Below are 26,421 nucleotides of genomic sequence, written 5' to 3' on the forward strand. Positions count from 1 at the left end.
TGTTTTGTAGTGATGACACACCTGAGGGCGGTTTTTAAACCCTTTTGAGTACGTCCGGTGTAAGTGTACTTCTTACCTCTATATGTCAATGTAAACCAATACTGGGATTCCTCTGCCAGAGGAACGCCTTGGACCTACCGGGCCACTTGCTCCGCCCCCCAGGGACTGGCCACGGTCCTGCCGAACACTCGGGTTTCTCGGTGCTCTCGGACAGCTGTAAACAAAGTGTCCCCTCTCGCCACAGGCCCAACATGCCCCCGAGGACCTTCGTCCTCCTGGTGCACCTCTTCTTGACCTTTGACAGGGTCGACGATGGACTTGCCCCTGTGACGGCTGTTCAGCGGCCCCCGCTGTCATGGCCTCATTTCGTACCTCTTGCTTCGCTTGCAGTTCTTCTAACTGCAACCGTGCAAGTTCCCTTTGCATATCCTTCTCCTGATCCTTCCGTTTCAGTTCTTTTCTGTATTTGTTTACTGCCTGCACCACGTGGTCTCGGAATTGTCCATGTGACATTGAATTCAACCCCACCACATCCTCCAGCCTCCCCTGAACTGGGGCAGGCAGAGCCTCTTTGATGGAAACTCTGAACAATGTCACCCAAGCTGGGCTCTTCTCGATTTCTCCCTCAGACTCTTGTCTCCATTTCTTCAATTGTTGTGCAATGTACACAACCGGACTCTCTGTTCCTGACAGTGGCTCCCCCTTTAATGCTTCGAGGTCCACTCCTACAGGAAACTCAGCTCGTAACGCTCTCCAGAGTGCAGCTCGATATGCATTAAAGTCAGTTCCATCAGCTCGGTGGCTCAACATCCAGTCATTCTCACTGTCTCTCAAAATGCCCTCCATGGTAGAAGTTCCAAAACACAGTGCCCACACTGCCTTAATGTGTCCCACAGACAACAGTTTATCCACAGTCTCTTGTTCAAAAGCCCTTATCCATCTACTTGCACCTCTGTGAATGTCCGGCAATCGAGCAACCAGCCCCCCTAGGTCGAGCGTCTGCCACGGCACATACTGTCCCTGCGTCATTTCTATCAAACTCGGTGCTGACGCTGTTGGACTCTTATGTTCTTCAGAAGATGCCTTTTGAACTGGAGGTGCCAGTTCGGGTGATTTTTGGTATTGTGGGAGCTGTCCCCTTGCCTGATCTGAATTACAGATGGCGTCTGGCTCAGGAGCTCCATGACTGATTGATGTAGCTATTTGTAGTTCTGGACGTTCATGAGATATTTTGTGATCTTTTATTTCAGAATCTCCTTGTATGTTTGCTGCTCCCGGCAGTGTTGGAAATAGCTCTGCATTTTCAAAGAAATGTAAAACTTTTAATTCAAGCTCTCTTTTTCCCTGTCTCTTTTTGCTTTTGTCCTTTGGTTTGTAAGCTTTAATCCTTTGTTCCATACTCTTACAGGTAGTTACATTGAAAGTGCCCCCTTTTGGCCAGGGTGAGACGTTATTTTTTGTTCGTTTTTCCCATTTTAGAGATATCTTTTTAATATCTTTGGAATGTTCAGGATGTTTGGCGCTGATGATTATTGTTGGTGTTATATCCATTGTTTCACCTAGTTAGTTCCCTTCTATTGTCTTTTGACTTTTTCTTTTTATTTACTTATCTATTTTCTAAATTTCCCTTATTTATTATTCGTATTCCCCCTTTTTTTTTTTTTTTTTTTTTTTTTTTTTTTTTGAAAGTCAATTTAAATGCACTAATTATTTAACTCTAATCAATGCTAATTTAATGCTCGGCTAAATTTAGCTTAGATGCAGCTAATTATTGGATTGGATGTTGTCAATGTTAAGGTTAGCCTACGTTAGCTTTGAAAGCTTATGCTCTAGGTTGTTTTTTTTTTTTTTTTTAAATTAAACCAATGTTAATTCAATGTTAGGCTAATTTAGCTTTTTGACTTCTGGTTTGGAGTTCGGTTACTATTATTGCTAATGTTAATGTTTGCCAACCAATGCCAATTGATGTTAGCTTCCTAGCTGTTGCTAATAAATGCTAACCTATTGCTAATTAAGATTTAAACCAATATTTGCCTTATTGCTATTGCTAATCAATGCTAATTGTCTTTCTGATCAATGCTAATTATGGCTAATGAAATGCTAGCAAATGCTACTAATGCTAACCAATGCTAACTATTGCTAATCAATGCTAATTGTATTTCTGATCAATGCTAATTATGGCTAATTATGCTATTCAACGCTAGTGATTGCTAATCAATGCTAGTTATTGCTAATCAATACTATTGATTGCTAATCAATGCTAAACAATGCTAGTTATTGCTAATCAATACTAATTATTGCTAATCAATACTTGCTGTATTGCTAATACTACCCAATGTTAATTTATTACTAATCAAAAGCTCAGTTAATGCTTACTCTGTATGAAGTGACTCAGGCTAAAGGCGTTGCCCCAACTTTTGCTCACCTCCGGATGCTTCCGATCCAATCCACACACAATGTCCTCCACCAATCCAGATGATCCAATGTACGTCACAGCTACGTCCATTCTGACCAATGAAATAAAAATATTTTTTGACCAATGAAATCTGAACACACCTCTAAATCTAACTCCAGTGAAACACGTCTGAGACACGTAACTTCTAACCAATAAAATATGAACCCACCTCTAAGCCTGCCTCCAATGCACCACGTGAATTTCTAACAAATCAAATATGAACACACGATTACCTCTACTTCCTAGACTGTTATTAGCTCCTCCCAAGCATAACAATTGAACCAGACATAACAATTGAACCACACCCCAACTCAAAATGGCGTTTGTCACACTTTGTAACAAGTTAAGAAAAAGGAGGAAATACAAACTTTCAGCTGGACAGAGAAGAAATACAATTTAACACAGAAATAACAGTTGCACTATTCTTTACCTCGAAATGGCATTTGTTAAGAAAGAGAAAGAAATACAATTTAACACGCTGTGGACAGGGAAACTACAAATCAAAAGATACAGAAACAATGCATAAGCGAGAAACTTTCTTTATCAGGAATGTCACATTCACGTCGAACGACGTGATGACTCAATGGCCTACGGACAGAACCTCTTCCTTAGGAATTGCGGAACCCTCATTACTCGACTGATAACAACTCTGCAATTAGCACATTACCTAAAGGAAACTAATAATTATTACAGTACAACCATAAATTGCCCCTGGAAGACACAAGGAAAGAAAATGTGATCACACACGAACATTTGCAGCAGCAGAGAACTGTCAAGGCCAGAGCACGCGCCCACACACCAGCCGCGGGAGCGCGCAGCACCCTCTGTCCCCCTGAAAGCCAAAACACCTTCACTTGCCTGTTGAGAATAGAACTTTCGAAACTTAACACCAATCACAGCAGTATTCAATAATAACAAGATGCACTCAACGAAAATATAGAGTCTTAAAGAAAGAAACCCACAGCGTTTAAAAATAACAGCACATTTCGGCACAACACCTTATTTCCCCAAGTTATTAATGCGGCAACTATCACAATTAAGCAGATTATACCAATGAAGCAAATTATGACCATAAAGCCAGTTATAATAATGAAGCAAATCTGAGTGTGAATTAAAATACTACGAATACTCAAAAGTCAAGGGATGATATGAGTCAGAACCTTTTCTCTTTTCTTCTTTTTCTTGATTCACACAAACATCAGATTTCACACACACATTGACAGACAACAGAGACCGGTCCCACACACTCAAGTCAGTCGGTCAAAAGTTTTGTGTCAGTCACCGTTCAAATCTTCACATTTTTAAATTATCAATTTCTTTCATTTAGACTTTTAATTTTTCAGGAGATGTTGGTGTCGGCAATATATGGAATACAAAATGTGTTTTCCCTACAAGCCTTGTGATATGGTTTCTGACCAAAGCAACAGATGCTGACGTGTACTTTACCAGCTTCGCTGTGACCTCTCAATAATAATCTCCTGTGGCCAATTTCATAAACGAATTTGAATTTTCTTCTCAAAATGTCTTTATACTGAGGTCTCGGATAACTCCAAAGAGTTCTAGGCAGATATATAAAATGATATAAACATATATACTTAAAATGTGCTCCTCATAGAACTGGATTTTTTCATTTCAGAGTTTTTTTTGAAAGCCTGATTGATTCAACCGTTGAACTTTAATGTTCGCCCGTCAATCAATTATCAGTATTCGTTTTACTCCTTGACTAGTGAAAATAATTTTCACGTATATTTAATGAGTCTAGTGTACCCCGTACTCCCGTCAGTGTTCCTCCCCCCCATGCATAGAAGGATGGCTGATAGAATGCAAGAGGTACTATTGGCGATTGCTCAACAACCTGCCCGCCACTTTACAGCTATTAATTAATCCAGTTTGAATTCATCCGATTCACAATTGGCCGGAGCGCAGCGACTAGCCCTTCTTAATTACCACAAAAATACAACGACACCATAGCCCGACCAACTGCTCACAGCTGTCTGCTTTACAACTCACATAAGCTGCTGTTCACCCAATTTTATCCAAATTCACACATACGGCACCTCTTGGCCCACAGTTTCCCAAACAATTTCAGCAGCCCCTCTGCGCAGAAGTAAACAATGGAAGGGCTTACCGTGTGCAGGATCCGTCTCTCTCCTGTGTTCTTTTAAATTTGGGGAAGCCGGAAGAAGCCGTCAGCTGTGCTCCACTAACCGAGATTAACTGCGTAATGGTAGGAACAAAATCCCACCTGCCGGCTTGTTACAGCTAATGTCGGCTGTCGGGGCACAGCGGACACGCTCCGCCGGGATCCAGATGCAAACTCTCACGAATTCGGGGTCACCATTATGTTGTGGAGAAATTAGAGTCGAATCCCGCGTTGGTCAGCCGTCCGTTGGGGAGTTTATTGAACAAACCGTCACAGCAAATGTGCATACAGAATGTACAAAATGTCCGACGAGCTCATCTAGTGACACCCTTTTATACCGTTTTATCATAACAAGTGTACGTGGCCCTCTCCGGAGGCGCCTAGCTTTCGCAGTTTATCATAAACACGCTCCTTCTAACTATCAACAATATTCTGAACCAGTCAACAAGGCCCAGGATGTAACTAGGCCAGAAGTCATGAACATGTCATGACATCCTTCTCCCACAATTGTAGCCTTCTCAGCATCACCCTTGCTCTTTCTACTTTCCATCTTTCAAACACCACTGAGCGAGTGCACTGACGTGTTACGTCAGGGTGCGTCTGCAAAAAAAAAAAAAAAAAAAATGAGAGCTGCCAGGGACAGCGGAAGCAACGTACGTAATCAACCCACTGCCATGACTGAACATCGGCCCTTGCGGCCCCAACATCAGACCGGCCCTCCGGGAATTGTCCCGGTCCTCCCAATTAGCCCCTCCGTGCTTGGGAGCTAACTAGTAGAGTACTCATACTGCTGTACTGAATTAACTTTAAAAAAAAAACCCTAAAAAGTCTTAAAATGCAGAGCATTATTTTAGTTCTATAAATCAAACTACCAATGTCAATAACCCTAACTTACAAATGAAAGAAAAAATTGACACAAACTTCAAGACTCAATAAATGGGGTGGCATCAGAGAAATAATGGTCCAATGCTCTGCTTTCAGGCTTTGTCTCAGTGCTCCTTGAGGCTTTTTTTTTTATTTTTATTGTATTACAAGGCAGGTGCCTTTTTTTAGAGCACCTACAGTACAATGCACCACAAACAGAAGCTGACTTTAATCCATTGAACCCCCCATGGGTCTTCCACCAGAATTAATTTCCTGCTCAAAACAACAAAGTGAAACTTTTCAGAACAATATGTTCTCTCCCTTGATCCCACTCTGTTTAGTGAGATGGAAATAAGCGAATTACTTGGTTTTGGTTTGTGCTTTTTAAAAAGAGGCTGAGAGAATATCGTAATGGGCTAACAGACTTTTTTGTTTTGTTTTGTTTTAAGAAATAACTGATTGCTTTAGTTCCTGTACAACTGCCACCTACAGTAGGTTGGACTCAGGGTGCAGAAATAGATCACAAAATAAAGAGTGCTGGTCAGTGGGTGGAACTATACAACAATAGTTTGTCTGAATTTCCAGTGGACTTTAGAGAGCTTTGTTGTGTATAAGTGGAGATTATGGGTGGGTGTGCTGATGCCTGTTATTGTGTTTATTTGTTTTTAGGCAGAGTGGCACTAAACTCAACAACACTGATGTGTTACTGGGTTTTCTATGGAGCCTATTGTGCCACTGTAGTTGTAAACACGTACTTTAACAGCACTAAAAGATTTACTCTCATAAACATAAGTATTCTTATGCTCCTGTATATCAACTTTATCAGTTTTATGGGAGGTGATAACTTTCCTCTGCGTTCATCTCCCCCAGATTGGGAAACATCTGTCAGAAATGTACAGATCATATCCAGCAGCCCGATTGGCTACTTTATCAGTGTTCCTTGTCAGTCTGTGTGTGGATGTGAGACAAACACCATTTTTTCTGCATAGTCTGATTCATATTTCTCAGATACTGCAGGGAAGAGGTTAAAGTGTGCTTGAAGCAATTTTCTCTTTTGTGAACATCGCTGCCTTCCACACTCTCTGTTTTCAGAGTTCACAGTCAGGGCCTTATAGTAATGCACTGCAACTCTACAGTTCAATCATGGAAAAACAAAAAACTGCTGGAGAGATGGAAAAAAAAGCAGTTTGGGCGTTGGATTCAGCGCTGTGTGATGAAGGGTGAACCCTGCTCAGTGGTGTTTGGCATTTTTTTCTTAATGACAATGAGCTTCATTGCACAGTCTTTCCATTTCCTTTGACTTGAGGCAAGTTTTTATTGTTTTCTTTTGGCCACCATGAACCAACACAGCTTCAACACATCCAATGAGCCTATAATTTGAAAATAATTTAATGTAACTCTGTTTGTGCCAATTACATGCTGAGGCCGGATAATTGGCTGTGGGGGCTGGTGCACCAGCTAATAATACAGTAAGCTATAAAGCAGTTTAGTTTGATTGTTGTTTAGGTTCTACACTTTAACTTCGAAAGAAATGGTAACACCATGCAAATGAGTGATCAGGGACAGTGAGCTTCATCCATTTTGCATTCTGATAAGAAGGACAGTCCTCATCAAATGATTTAAAATATACTTTGGACAGGTGGCAAGTTCATCATAAGGTTAACACGAAGAGACAGACATGCCCACACTCTATGCAAGTACAGCTGGAACATGGAAACTCTACATATCAGCCAACCAGCGGGTTCAAAACCCTGCTGTAAGGCAACAGAACTATTCTCTCCACCACGGCACTGCCAGAAGCACAGTTCCTTTGAAAAAAAATAAAATAGTATGAAGCCTTTTGTGTCTCCAGAAGGAGCCATGTGATGTTCGATAAACTGCATCAAGTGATGGCACCTAGAGCAACACCAGATGGGTCCCAAGACTACAAAGTTTGAAGATCCAGGGGTGTCGAGTTTGAAAGCCTTGATCTTACCAGCACTCTGTAGCCCGCGCCGTTCCTTTTATTGAGATTAGCTGCTCAATATCACATTACCCTCCACAGGTATAACCAGTCCCTGACCACAGGAGTCATATTTTCACATTTATATCTTTGGATTAATTATAACACTTATGCTCACATGCTTTACAGCAGGGCCTTAATGTTAGGTTAAGTGAAGCATCGCTCTTTGGGTATATTTTTCTTATCGTCAACATAATTTTTTTTTTTCAAAGCGAGATACTTGTATAGATCAAAAGAGGCGGGTCGGGATGAATTTACGCTCAAACTTGTATCAGCGTTGTGACAAGGATGCATATATATCATAACATTTCACATGATATGAAAAGTTATTCTAAAAAACATGATTGTGTTTTGAATTACTTTATCATCAGATGAATAAGTGTATTTTTCTTTATCTTGACAATTACTGTCCTCCACATCAAGCTGGTTTACCATGTTTGCAAGAGTTAAGATTTGTTTGTTAAGATTTTAAATGAGAGATGACATATGTTAAACTTTTTTAGTCATGTACTGGAAACGCATAGATTTAATCTTCTTATTCTTCGTCTTGTCATATAGCTCAGTTGCCAAAGTCAAACATTTTCATGTTAGGCATATACATACCCATGAATAAGAATAATCTCAATTACTGTCAACTCATTACGTGCTCTGTTTGGAACATAAAGGGCTTTGAAATGCGTTTTTTCAAACTGAGCCATTTGTGTTTTCTTAACCTAACCAAGCAGTGAGTGAGAATAAAAGTGAAAAAACATCAAAACGAAAATAGAAAAGGGGACTTACAAGAGACTGTCCAAACATAAGAAAATAAAAAGCAAAATGTTGATCTCCAAGTTGGGGGATTCAGTGATCCACCATCCTTCCATCCTGAATTTTGTTACTTCGTTGCAGGTCAACAGTGCCGGTGTGTCAAAAAAATTGATTATTCATATCTGTGGTTTTAGTAAAATGGTACGTTTTTTTTCCTTCCCTCAGTCCTTTCAGGATAAGATGAGATAATTGAGATGTTCATATGTGCTTACTGCGTGTGCGTGTACTGCTGCAGTTTGTGTTTAGCAGAAGTCCAAATGGTCCAATCAGGCAGGAACTGTTTGTTCCATGTCTCCATGCCCACTTGCCTTCAATTTTGGGACTGGTTTGAACCACCTAAATGTTTGTGAGAAAAGGCCATACGACAAATTGTTTCCACAGTCATGCTGCTGTATGTTGGAAGCATTTCCACACTGCAGCAGCACTTCCTGTCATCACACACACACACGGGTAAAGCCACACACAGACATTTCTGTAAACAGATTACTCTGCAAAGTGAACCTCCTGTTCCTTAAGACGGTGGCCTTCACTTCAAAAGCTCAGCTGCTCTAAAAAGGATTACACCGGGGGTACTCTTATTAGCTCGATGTACTTTCACCCCCCTGTTTCACAGCCTGCCTCAGATGCCACATCAACTGGTTGGCACAAAATTCTGCAGGGATCAAAAAGACCTGAGAACTTATTCACTAACACACAAACAAGTCACACTGTCTGCACGTAGGAGACTCATACTGGGCTGAAGAAGCGAGCAGAAGTGGTTTGAGTCAGCAGGAGAGTTACTCTGTGGTCAATTTACATGCAGGATGCTCTTTGTCTTCTGGATCAGAAGAAACCAGAAAACCTCCATCTTAAATATGGCAGTGTTGATCTCTTCATTTTTGGCTACATCATTTAAACTTTTTATTTATTTTTTTTTAATAGCCAAGTCAGAGATGTGTGACACTGGTCCTACATTCAGACTTCAACATGGGGGCAACCTTTAACATACAAGCAGAATTCTAAGATACAATTATCAACGAATCCTGCAACATGACCCCTGCTTCCACACCATGGAGCCTGTCTAAGATTATATTAAGATTCAGAAGAAAACCTTTTTTTTTTTCTTTTTCTGTGACTGCACCTTTTTAAAAAGGTTAATAATTAAGATTTAGGCATTTATGGCATCACATTTGAAAGACATGTTCAATCATGGCTGATAAGCATCTAAGATGTGTTGTTGTGTTATTGAGCTGGAAAATTAAACCGTAGCTCTCCTGTCAGCTCCTATTTGCATCTAAATGAACACAGACACAATCATATACACACAGATGTATGCTTATCAGTCTGCAAATGTATAACTCTTTACCCAAAAGCTACCGATAGCTTTAGTAAAATTCTGAGCACAGAGAAATTTCTCATGTATTCCAGATAAGTGAGGGAAAAATCCCAGTGTGTTGCGGTGTCATGTGAACAGTGGCACTTGAACGTCAACAAATTTGAAGTGTTGGTCATCACAGCTGCACATGCAGGACACAAAGGCGCTGCTGAGTGGTGCTCGGATGGTCAGGGTGAGGAATGGTAAGGTCACCTTCCAGAGATTTAGAGACGGAATGTGGCATTTATAACAAAAATTGCCACATCTGTGGAGAAAACTGACCTGAGGGAGCGTGTAAATTGCCTCACAAATGTATTTGACATTTGAAGTTTCTCAAATGATGAAAGTGACGGTGAGAATGAAAAAGCTGTATGTCAGTCACTCCTAACTGGTTGGGATATTTTTTGGGCATACTAACCAACAGAATAAATTTATGAATGAAAGAAATTAGGTTCCAGTTGAAATTTAGAAGTTAAACTGGATTTTTTTTCACATTAACTCGTTCTTTATGATATCTGCAATAACATCAGTGGCTGATTTGGCCACAGTTCCATTCATTTTTAACTGTGTCGCAGATTCTCAGTAGCTTTCCCTTGCATTTGATACACTGAGCATACCCACCATTTTGATTTCTCGCGACTGTTGTCTCTTTAAACTATTTTTCTGGGTTGATGTATCTCTTGACTTACTCCAAGTGCATGTGTATGTGAGGAAAGCAGACAGCTGCTAATGCCATATCTTCAATTGCTGGTGCTATAGCGGTAGAGGCCAATGGCTCTCAAACGATGCAGAGAGAGAACATTTGTGACTGTAAAGCCATTTGATAAAGAGGGGTCACGTTAGCTTGGAGGTGATGGCACCAGAGGAGCATATTCAGCTCCTATACATCTACCCCTGAACGTTTAGATGGATGCTTTTAGATTTGTGTGTGCATGTGTATTAAAGCCTTAACTCCTACATCTTGCTCTTTGTTTTTCTTGCTCTTCCCAAAGGGACAGTGAGGAGGGGAGGATGAGCAGTGACTCCTTATCTGTGTCTTTGTGCAAACAGAGCAACACTTTCAGTAATATTGGCAGCACAGTGATTAAGGCACAGAGAAAACAAACAAAAAAAGCTTTTTTCGACTCTTCTCATTTTGACCAGTTTCTCTTTAATCTTTTGAATGTTTTGAATCCGGAACAGGATTTTACAATTCAGCCAAGGTTGGTGGAAAAAGAAGCTCATGATAAAAGCCTGACCTTTGTCTTGGCTCTATCATATTGCTGCAGGGACAATGTTGAGGGGGAGATGGGAAACAAATGTCAAAACAAAAAGGCCTTTGCTCACTGAAGCGGAAATAAAGAAGGACTTTGATGTGTGTGGCGGTACTTGCCTCCTGTGTAGTGCCGAACTAGAAATCCTTTTTCTGTGTCTGTAAACCTTTGAGCGTGATTGCTGTTGCTACTTTCCTTTGTTTACTGCTGCCGGAGAACAACGGCGGGCAGTTTTGCAGGGCATTGTGTGTACTTGCTGATTTGGATTAGTTTGGCACAGACGCTGTGGGGTCTTGTTGTAACACCGGTCCGCTCTCCAGTCAGCAACTGATTCCCCTCCACTACACCTCCGAGCACCACCACACACACAAGAACCAGACTCTCGGATCACAGCCAGAATGTGCAACCTGCCAGTGGCCACAGAGACCGCATGCACACACACACACAAACCTGGGACAATGCAGAGCGGTTTCTAAATTACAAAAGCCCACTGTAAACCTGTTTTATCTCACCGAGCCCAGGGCTACAAATCTAGAAACTAAATCCAAAGTCAACAAGCACAAAAGGCTTGGACGGCTTCTACAGGTGAGGTATTTTTCCAGCAGAGTCATAATTCCCAATTACAATCCTTTTGTTTCTTAGAAAATTTGGAGTTTGGTTTCTGTGTATGTCCTCCAGACAGTGTTCAGAGAAAAGAGGACAGCAGAAGGAGCCCCGTGTTGAGTGCCGTACAGGTCAGGGTGTCAGTGTCAGCTGAGCCAGCCTCAAAGTGACCCGCGTGTTTTGGCAGGAACATATTTTCCTTTGCTGTATGCTCTGACTCACTAATGAACTTGTTTGTATTCCACCCAAGTGGGGAAAAAAACTGTCTTATAGTTATTCTGTAAGCTTGAGCAGGTGGTGTAGTTTGATCTTCTATTCGGTTTGTTTGTTGCATTTTGTGAATTATATGATCGAAAAATGAGAAGTGGTTATTGTCACATTTCACCATTTTTCTTCCTCTTTATTATGTCTGTTTTACTCTTACTCTTGTGTAACTCCTGCTTATTTATAGGCAATCCGGTCTCACAACAAAATCTTGTGTCTTATCTTAAGACACACTGTTGTCAAGCTAAAACAATCTCATAGCAGTGCCTTTTACAAGGATAATTTGGGGCTTTTTGAAGTAGGGTTGCATGACCTACCTGAAGTAGGCGGCAGTCAGAGCACAGTCTGTTGGGCAGGGAGGAATTTTCATGGGGGAGCCAAGCTAACAGCTACTGAGAGCAGGGATAAAAGAAAGTTTTTTTTTTTTTTTTTTTACAATATGTCAGCTGTGACTGAGCTGTGAATGTTCAGGTAGAAAATATCCAACAAGTCTCATATATCCTCTGGTGGACTCAACTAATGAGTGTCAGCCTGAGTTCAAGCAATGCAGGCTGCGACTAAAATAAAGAAAAAGTGAAAGACGGTGAAGAAAATTAATTGGCAAAACATTTTAAACTTTTAGCTTTTGTTGTTTTTAAGTGCTGTATCAGACTGCTGGTTCGAGCTTTGTTTCTATGGAGTTGCTTTGACTGATTTATGCGTAGGTGTTCAGCCTCTCATACTTGCTAGCCTGGTTATGATTGACAATTACACTTCATTTGATTTCTGTTTAAAGAGCATGCTCATCAAATTAAGCACTAGAAGTACTGCATGTGGAGGCAAATGACAAGATTAGATACAGTATAGTTATATGAAGGTGCATCGTTAAGAATATACTGTGTATATTTTATTGAAATAATTCATTACCAGTTACTGTGTGAGCTTTAGAAGATGCTGGCATTTAACAGACTGGAAAGTTGGAAAAAAAAGTTTTTGTTTTGTTGATGTTTCATTTGCAGCTCCTCCGATTTCTACATTTGGTTCACTGTATGTGACTGCAGCAACCTCTAAATATCCATGAAGATGTATAGAAAAAGATTACCTTAATTAAGCTCATACCACATACAGTATTTTATAAATAAACTGTAAAAATATACATGCTTTGTATAACATTATATCTCAAAGATTAAATATGTTACCATTCAGTCATACAAAGGCGAACCAATGTTAAAAACTTGATCACTAGATCTAAAGGAGAGATTTACTTGAAAGATTTTAAGTATAATAAAGTTCTCTCCCTGCAGATGTCTCCTGTCAGATTGCTTTGTGAAGCACAAACCCTGGATACACAGTGCATACATGATTAACATTCGCAACGACCTCCAGAGTTCAAAGAAGAAACGGATCACTGCAATGATGGAGGGGTTGAGGGATGAGAAAAAAAAGTGCTCAAACATCTTTTGAGCGTCGTAGAGTGGAGATGTTTCCTGATGATCCGCAGGGACCTGTTGATGATATCTCTGAACCTCTTCCAGCTGTCATGAGCTCCCAGCCTACAGTATATCAGCAAATTAGCTGTTGGTCGCAGTAATGGCTAACCGTCCCTGCAACATTTAGTTTTCATTATGCTTATGCATTCATCACAGCCTATTTTGTTGACCTTATCAATCAGAGTTTAATTTCCCACAGACGTCTTTTTAATTACAACTGTTTCTCTTCCTTCCCTAGACCCCTGAGGTCTGTTCAGATTGCAGAACCTGCCTGTTAAAAGGTGGCACCCGCCCGCACAGTTACGGTGTCACATCGTTGCCTGGTCAAAGATTAATCCACCGTTATAGCGCCTGTGCTATACGCAGGGCCTCAAGTCAAATTCACGACTCTCGGCTTAATTGACAGTGAAATGGTGGGGAATTATCCCACTGACCGGCAGCCTGCAGTAAAGAGCATCAGAGCTAAAGCTTTCCCTTTTCAGCTGTCACACAATCTAATTATATTTGTGCGGACATGGGTTATAACTGTGTGGCTGTGATTCATTTGATTTGTAAATAAAAAAAGGATTCATTGGCTTTAATCTCTGGTCATTTACAAAAATGAAAAAAAAATAATCAAAATATATAGTCATTATTGAGAATATGGAGTAAGTGAAGAACGTAAAGAAAGAAATTAGAAATGCAGCTGCTTTTCTCTGAATCCAAATTCTGCTGTTTGACACGGCGGCCAAAGCTCACAGGCTTAGATCTACATAGGCAAACACGGCATTCTCGTATGGGCAGTTTTCTCTGTTTATTAACACATGAAACACAAAATGACATGTTTGATTCCTGGTCTGGCCTAAAGATCTAAAAAGCACTTTACATCTTAGTCAGCCGTGTTCACCCAATCAGCTCAAAAAATGCTGGCAAATAGACCCCCTTCCATTCACAAACACAGGTTATCGGATGCTGTTTACTGAGAGCCTTTAGTAGTTATCCAATTTGTTTGCCTTTAGAAATTGGGGTCACTTCAAGTACGGTTTTTGTCAAGGCATGTGAGTATTTGCTGTTTTTTTAAGCACTCAGTACCCTTAGGGTCTTTCTAAAGCTTGAAGGCAGACCTCCAACAGACTCTAATGGCATTGACATAGATGAGTCAAAATATCAAAAGGGCAAATCCTGTTATTGGTGTTTGTGGTAAGCAAACAAAGGCTTAAAGACTTTTGCAACGAGAAAAACTGTGAGAAGTGCTTCTTTGTCGCTGGACATGCAGAGTGAAATGAGGCAGACAAATTTAACCGTTTGGGGAGTTCTGTTTTCTTCATATTGATTGGAGGATTTACCATGTTTAGTTTTGATTCAAGTCACTGTGGCAGAGTCTATAGCTAATGATTTAGAGTCAGGGCATAAGCACTAGCCGCTGTGGGTTCAATCATGGTTCCCCTGGGAATCCATGTTACTGTTGGTCTGGCACATTCATTTCTCCACTCATCATCCCGTCCTCTCCTCCAGCCCTCCTTCCACCCTACTGAACCTCTGTTAGCCTGCATTACTCCAAGAAAAAAAATAAGCATATTATCCATTTTCTTGTAATGACTCAGGGGCGTGTCTCAAGCTGTCAGAACATGACAACCATTCTGTTGTGATCATGTTGACATCGTATTTCTTACACATGACTGGATGAGCTGTAGTTATGGGTTAGGGTGGGGTTATGAGGAGGGTGGTATCCCATCGAGATGCTGCAGCGATTACTGGAGGCTGACTCACCTTTAATGCTCTCATCACTCTTGATGAAAAACCATTCCATCCCACGCACACAGAGCAGTGAGGCTTAGAGATGTCATTAGCCTGCAATTGCAAATGCAGCCAGTCCACACTGCCTGATAGAGAGATGCTCTCACAAAGAGTCATCACCAGCACAGAGATATCATTAGAATCATTTGTGAATTGTCTGTATCTAACAGTGCTGTCTATTTCATGACAAGAAAAACTTTTTTTTTATTTTTCCTATCTTATTCTTATTCATCTTTCTTTTTTCTGTAATGAGAGCACTGCAACAAAAGAATTTCCCGCAAGGGATTTAATAAAGTAATTCTGATTCTGAAATCAAATATTTATTTATTTTCTCCTCTTTTTTCCATTTTTTTTTTTGTCCTTCACAGTGGAACATTGTACAAATGCTGAATACAACTTTTGGATCAGCCTGACACTGCTTAAGTAGTCGTAGTGAGTGGCGTATAAAGCATTAAGGACTACAGGGTCAGTATGGCTCCAAAGCTGTGACTAAACTGAAAATGAATAAGACAAGGCTTTTCAATTCTCTAGATTCCCCATTAGCTATTATGCTCAAACAGATTTATGCCTTGTATTACACATTTAATGAGGTTACGCATTTGTCCCAAGTTATAGCAGGAGATAAGCCTTTCTTTTAATCAGAATTTTCCTGCATGAAGTCATGTCGGATGAGTAGATTGCAGAAATGCAATTTGTCTGAAACATGTCTGTAGTGGAGTACTATTAAACCAATTTTTATCTTCTCTATCTGAATCACAACAGATTGGTTTTTAAAAATCCTTCCAAAACAAGTGTTTTGCACCAAGTGGTTTGCCCATGACACACAGCGTTTAAAGTCCAAATCCAAAGTAATTTTACCCCTCACAGCTGTAACAAACTGAGATCCTAATCGACTAATGTGTTCCCATTTCTGCCCCTCTCAATGATCTCTGTATCCGAGCTGTTCGCCATGTCTTCTCAGCTGGCACGTGAATATTCATTTAGTGTTAGGATGTGTTCTCAGAGATTCAATAGGTATTTGCTGTCATCAAAAACATGTGCAAAAAATCTACAAAATGTTGGTCTTTTTTTTTTACACATAATGACAAGTCACAGTATTATCATATATATATATACATATATATATATATATATATATATATATATATATATATATATATATATATATATATATATGTATACATATATATGTATGTATATATATGTATATATATATATATATATGTATGTATATATATATATATATATATATATGTATGTATATACATGTATATATATATATATATATATATATATATATATATATATATATATATATATATATGATAATACTGTGACTTGTCATTATGTGTAAAAAAAAAAGAAAGCTGGCATTCGTCTATTAATTCTTTATTTTTTTTATTTTTAACACAATCCACCATTTTATTTTTTTTCTATTATGATCTGAGGTAGCAGAAGCTTGATTTCAAGTGATGCTTTTCAAATGTAACTTTGAGGCCCCCAAATTTAACCCTCCATTTGATATTATTTCTATAATGGCCTATTAGGTTTCAAAACTATTCATAGCTCACCATCTTGATCTTACCTGTACCAACTATAGTGGTGGTGTGACGAGTTGTCAGCCCCCGCAGCCGGTAGCATAAAGGTAAAGGACAAAATCGATTTATAAGCTTCTGTTTTGTTCCTCCTGAGTACGGATGTGTCAGAATTGATTTTTATTCAAATCCAATTGTAGTTTCTATTCACATTAGTGGAGGCTCTCTGCAGCCTTTCTTCAATGCCCCAGGCAGAAACAGTAAAGTCCTCCCTTGTGCAATGTGGTTAGTAATCACTGCTTTACAACGTGAATCAGATCTTAAGTGCAGCTTAAACACATCATTAAATCAGATGGAAGTGATTAGGTTAACATTCAAGTTCTTTGTGTACCTACATTAAAAGTGTATGATGTTTTGTCACCTCTGTTAGAAATGTATGTTTTACTGAATTGGTCTGTAACAATTGTTACTTGATTTGGACCGAGAGTTAGAGTCCACTTTTTCTTTTCCTTTAACTGAATTGCCACTAATTGTTGTTTCTGCATTTCATCCCTGACAAAACGTTGTCAATTTAGTCGTGTTTGTGTTCTGAAAAGCACCAGTTGGTTTTCTTTTTCTTCTTTAAACAAATTGTTGGGCATCATGCCACACACAACCCAAGGGCTGTGATTTAATTATGAATCTCAATGAAAAACTGCAGTGTCACTGATCAAGTGTGGCACCGTGCTTTGAAACCTGCACAGAACGCTTAAAAGACGAGAAGAACAAAAAAGAGAAGACGTAGCAGTGTGGATGAAAAAAAATGACAATTTGTCATAGAAACTTAGGCTGGAAGAGTTTCAACACTTTGTGCAGTGCACTGAATATGTCTGTGTTTGCATGGCAAAGGTAAACTTTTGGTCTGTGAACTGATTTTTGGGGGATTCAGAGTACTTTACTTACCGCACTTATTTTGCTTTCCGTCCTCACAGTGAATAAACACAAGCCATGGATTGAGACATCATACCATGGGGTGATCACTGAAAACACTGACATCGTTCTGCTGGATCCTCCACTGGTGGCTCTGGATAAAGACGCTCCCATCCCCTATGCAGGTAGGATACATTTCAATCTTAAAATGGCTGTCTACTTGTGCATAATCACAGCAACAAGGGCAAGGGGGGACAAACCTTTTAATGATGTCTCAGATATTAACACTATGCTTCAGCATTGTGAAGCTCAGCTGCAGGATGTACTTCCATCAGAGACATCAACCACATGTAAACTGTAGACTCTGAAAGAGCTTAAATACCTTGACTATTCCCTCTGCATCCACCTCTTTATTTCTTTTTTAAAATATGTTTACTGTGAGCTCTGCTCTGTGCTGCAACCTTTCTATCCAATAATTCTCAGTGGACATACGTCATACAGGACTCCTACAACCTAACTATTTAGAATGGAGAGCAGCCCAAATAAGCTTCATAGTGACTGATGACAAAACAGAAAAACTGAGTCAAACCGGATTAGATTCTTCCCACTTTGTGACCATTCCAGCTCATCTGAAGGGTGCCAGCTCATGTGGGAGGACGTTAGCTGGAGGCTGTTGGCGAGCTCAGCCATTCCTTCTCCTGCTGGGCTGCTAATGTGGCCAGCGTCCCAGTATGGGGCTGTTGTGAAGGGCTGAAGCCCACTTACAGAGACCCTTCAAGCTGAGCTGGATGGATGGATGGATGCATGGAGAGAGAAGTGTGTGGGTGCAACTGTGTATGTATGCTTGCAAAAACATTTTTCAATTGTTTGCCAATTCGTGTGCGTGTGTGCTTGTGTGTGTGTGTGCATATGCTGTGGCATGGCCTGAGGGGCTCACTGTAATGGCTACCCTACAGGGAGAAAGAGAGAAAATGATGAGACAGTAGGGAGGGTAGCTGGCTGACCAGTATATGCCCTCTGGCTCTCGATAGACTGATGGCCACACACAGAGAAGGTACACACACAAACACACAACAGGTAGAGAACATAGATATTCATGAAATTCAAAAGTTAGAGCACTTGGGAGAGATTCCTACCTAAATTATTGATAAACAACCATACCAAAGCTACCATTCTGTCTTATCACAGTCTCCCTCTGCTTTTCCTGGTATCTCTATCGGTTCTATTTTTACATTCCCTAGTTTTTCTGTCATGACCACTTTCCACACATTTCACCTTGTTCCTTGTGCAACCTCAGCAAACCCACACACCCACACTCCCTTTTTTCTCTCCCCTTATCATGCTCTCTAACTGGGCTGAAATAGATATCCAATAATTATCTGAAGTGAGTCCTTCCTTCTTCCATCAAATTGCTGGGGTGGAGAGGCAGGGCAGTGCACATGTAGTGGTTAAGCCTCATTAATCAGGTCAGCCAGGTTTTAATTACAGCACATCTTCTGTAGGACACTGACATGCAGTGTCTAGCTAACGACAGTCACACAGCTGAATCCGCAAGACTGGGAACTGTGATGCATTGCATGTACTAAAAACAGAACCTGCTATATTTCAAGAGTGTACAATCAAATATGGGATATTATAGAGAATAAATCCATCAAACATTTCAATGTTGAATAGATGTTAACATGAAAATCAGATAACGTGGATTTCCCTTTTGCTCTAACCTGAAGTCAGATCACAGTTTAAATTGTTTAAGCAGGAATATACAACTAAGCCAGCAAAAAGCCACAGTCTTCTCCTGTTTGTCATCTGCGTCACTCCAAACCTGTCCAATTATCCTCTTGGACCGCTGAGCATGGTAGAGTAGTCACCACAGTCTCTGGTCTGGAACCGCAAACGTGGCAGTGCTTTGTGTGAAAGCTGGCTAAGACTGACATCAGCCACATCTATGGCACCAGAGCAGCTCACAACCTTCAATATAACCAAGACAGAGTGTCAGGAAGAGTGAAAAACACAAGTTTATTGTACGAACTCCTTGTTTTATGCAAGGATGTGTCTGACAAATCATTGTTGTTTAAAAGGTAAATGATACAAACAGCCATATGCTACAGAATTCAAGAAATCACAATCTGATGAACGTTATCATTTTACCATCATTAAGATTTGTTGTTTTCATACAGTGAACAAAACCTTTCTGAATTCTGCCTAGTTTGTCACTCTGCTTTATGTTATGATGTAAACAGAGTGATGTTAAAACCTGTCCTGGAACAGTGAAAAGTACCAAAGGGATACTTCAGTTCTATACAGAAATACGCCTGTCACCAGAAAGGCTGCCATGAACAATTGGGAGCATTCTATCAGCTCAGCTAATTATCCATGTACATCAGTTGATGGCAGCTGATCTCCATACAATCCCACATCAGCTGATAGTTTAGCTGATTCTTCTCTAAGCATACAGTTGGCAAAATACAAACAGAGCACGCTATTAATCTGCTCTCATCTGCCAGCCTTTGCTGCCTCCTCTGCAAGCTGCTTTCAAACCTGCCTGTTTGCTTTCATACAGTGTCTGACTTAGATAAATGCCATGTCTATTGTCACTGATGCCTGTTTACTTCTGTTCCATAAGGGGTTTGGTCTTCTGCTCTCCCTACCTTAGGCTTTCAGTGTATGCACAAGGAGGTGCACTTGTCCCTGTTCAGCCCGGTCTGCCCAGAAAACGGAAAACAATTTGTCCACACTAATATGATATAGTCTCACAATTCAGGCTTAAAAGTTGTGTGATGACAATGTTTTGGTGGACAGTTATCTGGATTTGCGTAGTGTTTTGTCATGTGACAGCAAATCACATGACCAATATGTGAGAAACTATGACAATGTACCCTTTTGTAACCCCAACAATGTCAATATGAACATCTAAACATAATCACCGTCAACATCATCCCACGTGAAAGGAATGGAAACGTCATCAATAATCCATTGGGACCAGTATCACAGTTGGCAACTAAAGACCAATAAAATAAATATAAAAGTATAAAATAAGAAATGATAAAATTATACTTTCTTTCTGCTTTCATTGTGAAATCAATGCGTTTTTCTCAGGCTTTCTAGTCTCCACAGTACCAGTCAAAACCTGAGATACCTCAACTTATTCAAAATTATTAGGCTGGTGTGTCCAAATTGACCATTCAGTGTGTACATTAACAAAAAGGTGTGTGCTTTTCCTGTTTCAGGTTTTTCATGTATGTTACTGGAAGAGCAGGTTTAAAAAAATAAAATAAAATAAAAACTTATAAATGGTTCTGACTGAATCCCAGTTTAGGTTTATAAGTTTTTTTTAAATATCGTTTCACGTTAATTTATCTGTTTCCATAAAATTTCTGGTATGGCACCAAATGAAGGGGTTGGGAAACTAGGACAGTTCAATTGGGAATTTATCAAAACTACATTGTTGATTGACGTTGTTATTTTAAAAACAAAAATAATTATAGTTATTTGATATATCCATCCTCTGAAACATTTTCCATTTAATTTTTTCTGTTCTTTACAGTAACTTTCCATCACATGTAACAACAGAAGGACATGATAGTGCTGCCTGTCCACTTATCTTAAAATAAGGTTCAGAGTTTAAACTACAGCTTCATGTATCCAAGTGTTTTGTGTTGAATATCAAACTAATTGTCAGAAACAGTGATTCAACTGACTCTTTAAAGTAACTTCTGAATTTTTCACTTTGCTAGTGGTTGATAATGAGATAGTAGCTCAATAGTCCATCAGGTTACAAAGGTGAGATGGCTTTTTTGAGGACATCTACGATGCCACACCCACTCTTTGGCGAGTGGGCTGCTCAACCGCTGGGTTATCAAGGTTAATGGACAAAAGCTGTATTACGTACTGTTATTTGACACAGGTCAGCTGATCTGTCACCTTTAAATTTCTGTTGCCAGCATATACAAACACTGACAGCCATTCATTTTCTTGTGCTGTGACGTCCTATCCATTTGCCAATCCTTCATTATCACTGATCCCTGGAGCCCTGTGGTTTTTGCTTGACAGGTAGGAAATGTCTCACCAGTGACCCATAAAACACACACTGCTCAATCAAAAATGCTGGCAAATGAGACAGGCTCACAAAACATCAAAAACTTCGACAAAAAAAGGGCTTCTGAATTAAACCTTTACTACTTTACCAGAATGTGGTGATCAAGATATGAATAAGAATTAATATCTCTGATCTCGAAGAATCCAACAGCCTCCCATTACTTCATAAATAATATAACATACTGTCTCTCAACATAAAGTAAGGTAAATAGATTTGAGCTCACCGACAGGCTGCTTAATGCGCTGTGATTAATTAGCTGCTAACTGTCTGATTGGAAAAGAGGTCTAGGGCTAATTATGAAAACGATATCTTTAGCACGGTTGCAATGAACTCAGTGAGATGTGTGGGTAAAGATGTACAGCAGTATTTATTAACAAGACGGAAGCGAGAAGGGTTTGTTTGAAAGTTGAAATATTTTGCATGACTAAGAGCTGCAATCAATGTGTGTAAGTGAGATAAACAGCTCAATGATTAGAGGAGATAAAGGTGATGTCGAGAAACAGTGTTTAAGACAAGATGACAGCTTATTGTAAAAGGTTTTCAATTCGGACTCAAAACTGGGGTTGCTTTTGATAAGGCAACAGTTTTTTTCCCCCAATTTTGTAACATGCTGCTCTCTCAGCTCTCCCCCGAAATCCCCTACTTCAAAGCTGCATAAAACTATGATTAAAAAGGAGCAGATTGAACTGATTTTACAGAGAAACAGTCTATCCTAGAATGACAATAATGATTTAATTCATAAGGCTGACAGATGCCTCTAATTTTTCTGTGGTTTCTGTTTAGGTCTGCCTCCCACTGTGTTCTCCTCTGTTGTTTTACTCATTTTGCTTTCAGTTTGACCTGGAACAATCTTTCACCTTCTTCTCTCCTTCCTGTGTGCTCACACTCTTGTCTTATCTTGCTCAAATAATTTCCACTTGTCAGATTTCATACTACTAATGCGAGCTCAGGGGCTGGAGTGGTGTTCTTTATCCTTCACAAGACTCAAAAGAGTTCAAGGTGATGCATCATCTTCCCACAGATATCTACTCTTTCGGTCTTTTTTCAGAAACGCAATCTAATTAAATCAATTTTAATGTACTTTATGGCCAATAGCAAACAGATGGACCTGACAATGTGACTTATTTGCAAATACAGCAACCTCATTAAGTCAGACTAACACAGTGTTCAGTGCTGTTGATATCCATGCAAACTTGTTTCTGAGGACTTCTGAGCTGAAAGCGCATAGACACATAATGATTACCTAGCTTGTGGCATTCAGAGTGGCTCATTCTTTGGCTTCAAGACAATGGAACCATCACGCCGCCATTGTTCGCAAAGTCATTTATTAATGAAGTACTGAAATGCAATCTGCTCCCTCACTGAACCACAAAGATGAGGGGAATAGTCTGTGTAATGAGATTTTTTTTTAATGCTTTTAGCTATTTTTTTGTTATTTGACGAGCTAGAGAACAGGCTAATAAATTTGACTTGGTCTTTCTTCTTTCAAAGAGAAAAAAAGAAAAAAGAAAAGAGCATGGTTTAGGTTTTTTTAATGCAATTAAGCAGAATTTGCAGTCAACAACTTCTGATCCAACTCAAGAAAGTTACTTGAGTGATGTTGCTTTCAAAGTGAGGCATTCAATGTTACTGCAGTCAAAATGATTTGAGAGGCTTTGTGTTTCTGCAAAGGATGCTCTCTATCTTAAGTGCTGTTCACTCTGCACGGCTGTAATTCTGCTACTCATGAAAGATTTGTGGTTTGTTGTTGCTGCAAACAGCTGGGACTTCACTGCTCCGAACTTGTTGATGTTCTGAATTTCTGTATGCACCCTTTCTTCAGTGTCATATTATTGCCAGAACGGTCTGGGAGAGATTCAGATGAGCCAACTGGTACCAATTTGGGGTGTGACTGCTTCCTTCAGGAGAGCAGCAAACAAATCTAAAAACAGCTCAGCTGTTGAGTTCTACTACAACTATTATAGATGTGTTTTCTGTGAACATCTATGCATACTGGGTTCATCAAGGCAAATCAACCCTTTGAATCATAAGCAGCTGACAAACACCTTAACCTGTTGGAAGTCACAGCTTCAAGCATTTGTAGTCTAACTGATATATATTGTCGCTCACAATAGTTTCAAAATTTTAAATGTTGTTATTACATGTTCAGTTGAGTTCATGTTCAAACTAAATTTGGTGACAACTGCAGATTATTAAGGCCCAGCATCACTTAAACTAAGGTTTGTCATTTAAACATTTGGATTTTCTTAACACAGTGGGGACTACATTTGGATGAAAGAAGATTTCAACATTATTAGATAAATGTAGGACTGACTGACTTGGTTAGCAGGGTGCTTCTGTCGTTCATGTTTACTGTGGAATTAAGGTGAAGGCCCACTGCGTTCCCATATTCCTCCGAACACTTAGGGACAAATCATAGAAACTTTGAGTAAATTATACACATTCTATGAAGTGCTAAAACTACATAAAGTCCTTTAAATTTGAAACCATTAAGAAAACTGCCATTTTCGATTCCAAATGAACCTCCGACTATAGTTAACCCCAGCCAAATAAGATAATAATGTGATTTTTTTATATAGATGAAGGACTCCCACTACAAAATCATGTGATCATGCTGCTTGTGTTAACGTACTAAAACACACCAGCCTTGTGTCTTTGAAAAACCTCAAATAGTCACATGTTAATCGGAGATTTTAATGCCTAAAGGAAAATATTATTTTTTATTGCATTTTTATGCAGACGTTTTTACAGGTGGGTCAGACTTTTTGTACAAAAAGTCTGCATGTCAGTACATCATCAGGTGGTTTCAGAGAGTTACATGGTTCTGTAAAAGCCCTCAGAAAACAACACAGCAATGTACTGATATCAGAAAATGTACTTTGTACTTTTGAATACTTAAGTATTTTTTAAAGTAAGTACTTCAGTAATTAAGTAAAATTTTGACCGAGCAACTTTTACTTGTAGTTGAGTAAGATTCTACCATGAGTATCAATACTTTGACTCAAGTTCTGAAGTCGAGTACTTTGTCCACCACTGACCTTGGTGCTATATAAACAAAACTGAATTGAATTGAATTTTCAGTTTTAAATGTGTCAGTGCTGCTCTCGGTGAAATCATATGTCAAAGTAAATTTACTTAACGAATTTTCATGCAAGTGAACTCATTAAAGCTGTTTTAATGTAGAAATGATTTCACGAGGTGAGAAACAACAACAGCACCATGATGTTGGCATGGTGGGGAAACTGCATGACACACAGTGTGCCTGGCGTCTCATAACATCTGTTGCAGCGTTTATTTGACACCGTCATTTTCTGATCTGCGATTCTGAACTGTGGCCTCATTGTAGATCGAGCTTCAAATATTCAGAACGGCCCATATCACAACATTTCGCTTACATCTTTACAGTTAAGACTGGACACCTAACGTTTTAAATATAGTTTCAATACAAATTTAGAAGAGGAGAAAGAAGCATTTGCAACGTTAATCTGTTCAAGCATTTTCAACGTGTAAGAATCACAACGATGAGCTGCTTCTCCCTTGGATAAAACAGACTTTTTTTTAAAATTTAGAGTGTATCCGTTTCTTTGGCAGAAATGTTTTAACGGAAAAAAAGACGAGTTATTCAATGGAGGAAAAGCTAGTATTTTTGCTCAGTCTCTAACAGATGCATGTTCAGACACACATGTGTTCACAGATGCACTACTGGCCCAATGAGTGTAAACTAAACAGGAAGTATGCAGCCCGCAGATGGAGAAAAGCTGCATTGTCTGGTTAGAACATCAAAACATCTGCACATCCTGGTTTCTGGGATGACAGCCGGGTTAAACTGTGTACTATTTACTAAGCGAAAGTAGATAGGATTGATTTGATGTCACTGTATTTCTTTGTTATTCCCATTCAAGCCGCAAGGACTCCAAATAAAGTGTAAGCAAATTGTCAGATGTGCTTCTCCCAGGAGACGAGCACAAGGAAGGGAGCCACAAGTTTGCTCAGTCTTCATAATCAGATAGAGGGAAGGATGAGTTTTTCTTTTTTTTTCCAAAGACCTCTCACTGAAGTTCAACTATCGAAGAGGTACTCCATGACAGCAATCTATGTTTTAGCAGTTTGTCAAGCACATCACTGCTTTGCTTCAAAGAGCTTGAAGCTGCTTTTGATATGCTACTTGAATTTAGAGGTCCAACCCATCTACCCCCGAATACTTACAGTTTTTATTGAACTGTCTGATGGGACTTACAGAAACTGAAAGTCTCTGTTTTGTGAGGAACACCTCCGCCCTTCTCTTCGACAACCGTCGGCTTCCTTTGAGCTTTAATAGTACCGTTCACACACACACACACACACGTAGCCAGCTCAGCTACACTTTAGGCTGGCTGGTCCAAGCAACGTTCCAACACTTAACTTTGCGTTGTGTAGAAAATGATGAACAGGCCGCTGGCTTGTCTATTCATACTGCCGTTTACTATCTATGTACTTATATTCATAGTGTAGTTAACCTACACATTAACACACAAAATTACAGAGTGCTGCAATTGACAACCTACCTCAGGCAAGTCTTAGAACAGCCAGTGGCATTTTTTTTTTACCAACTCTGAGAGGAGGTGCCCCAGAGCCAACAAATCTCCAGAGAAATGATACAATATTACACAAAAGTTGGCACGTGGAATTAAAGACCACATTAACTCTTTTACACATGCACAATATTTGTTTTGCCCTGTCACCCCCCCATTGACGGATGGACTATTTGTTTTCCTTTTTCGTGTCATCATTCAATCATTAAATGACTGGACAGACATTCCATTCTCAGAAGAATAAAGAAACACACACTGCATTGTAAACAGCCTCATGAACGACTTCAATCAGATTTGTTTGTACTCACTCAGGCTTTTGA

At 39.6% G+C, this 26,421-nt stretch overlaps 1 protein-coding gene across 1 annotated transcript in view; it reads left to right on the forward strand.

The window, feature by feature from the left end:
• The window catches only part of LOC142388585 (calsyntenin-2-like), a 355,755-nt gene that overhangs the window by 98,999 nt on the left and 230,335 nt on the right, over nt 1-26,421 (forward strand). The window contains exon 2 of the mRNA XM_075474005.1: nt 17,497-17,619. Within this exon, the coding sequence (XP_075330120.1) occupies nt 17,497-17,619 (123 nt within the window). The remainder of the gene's footprint in view (nt 1-17,496; nt 17,620-26,421) is intronic.

The sequence above is a fragment of the Odontesthes bonariensis genome, chromosome 9 (assembly GCF_027942865.1).
Source record: "Odontesthes bonariensis isolate fOdoBon6 chromosome 9, fOdoBon6.hap1, whole genome shotgun sequence".
NCBI classification, from domain to species: Eukaryota; Metazoa; Chordata; class Actinopteri; order Atheriniformes; family Atherinopsidae; genus Odontesthes; species Odontesthes bonariensis.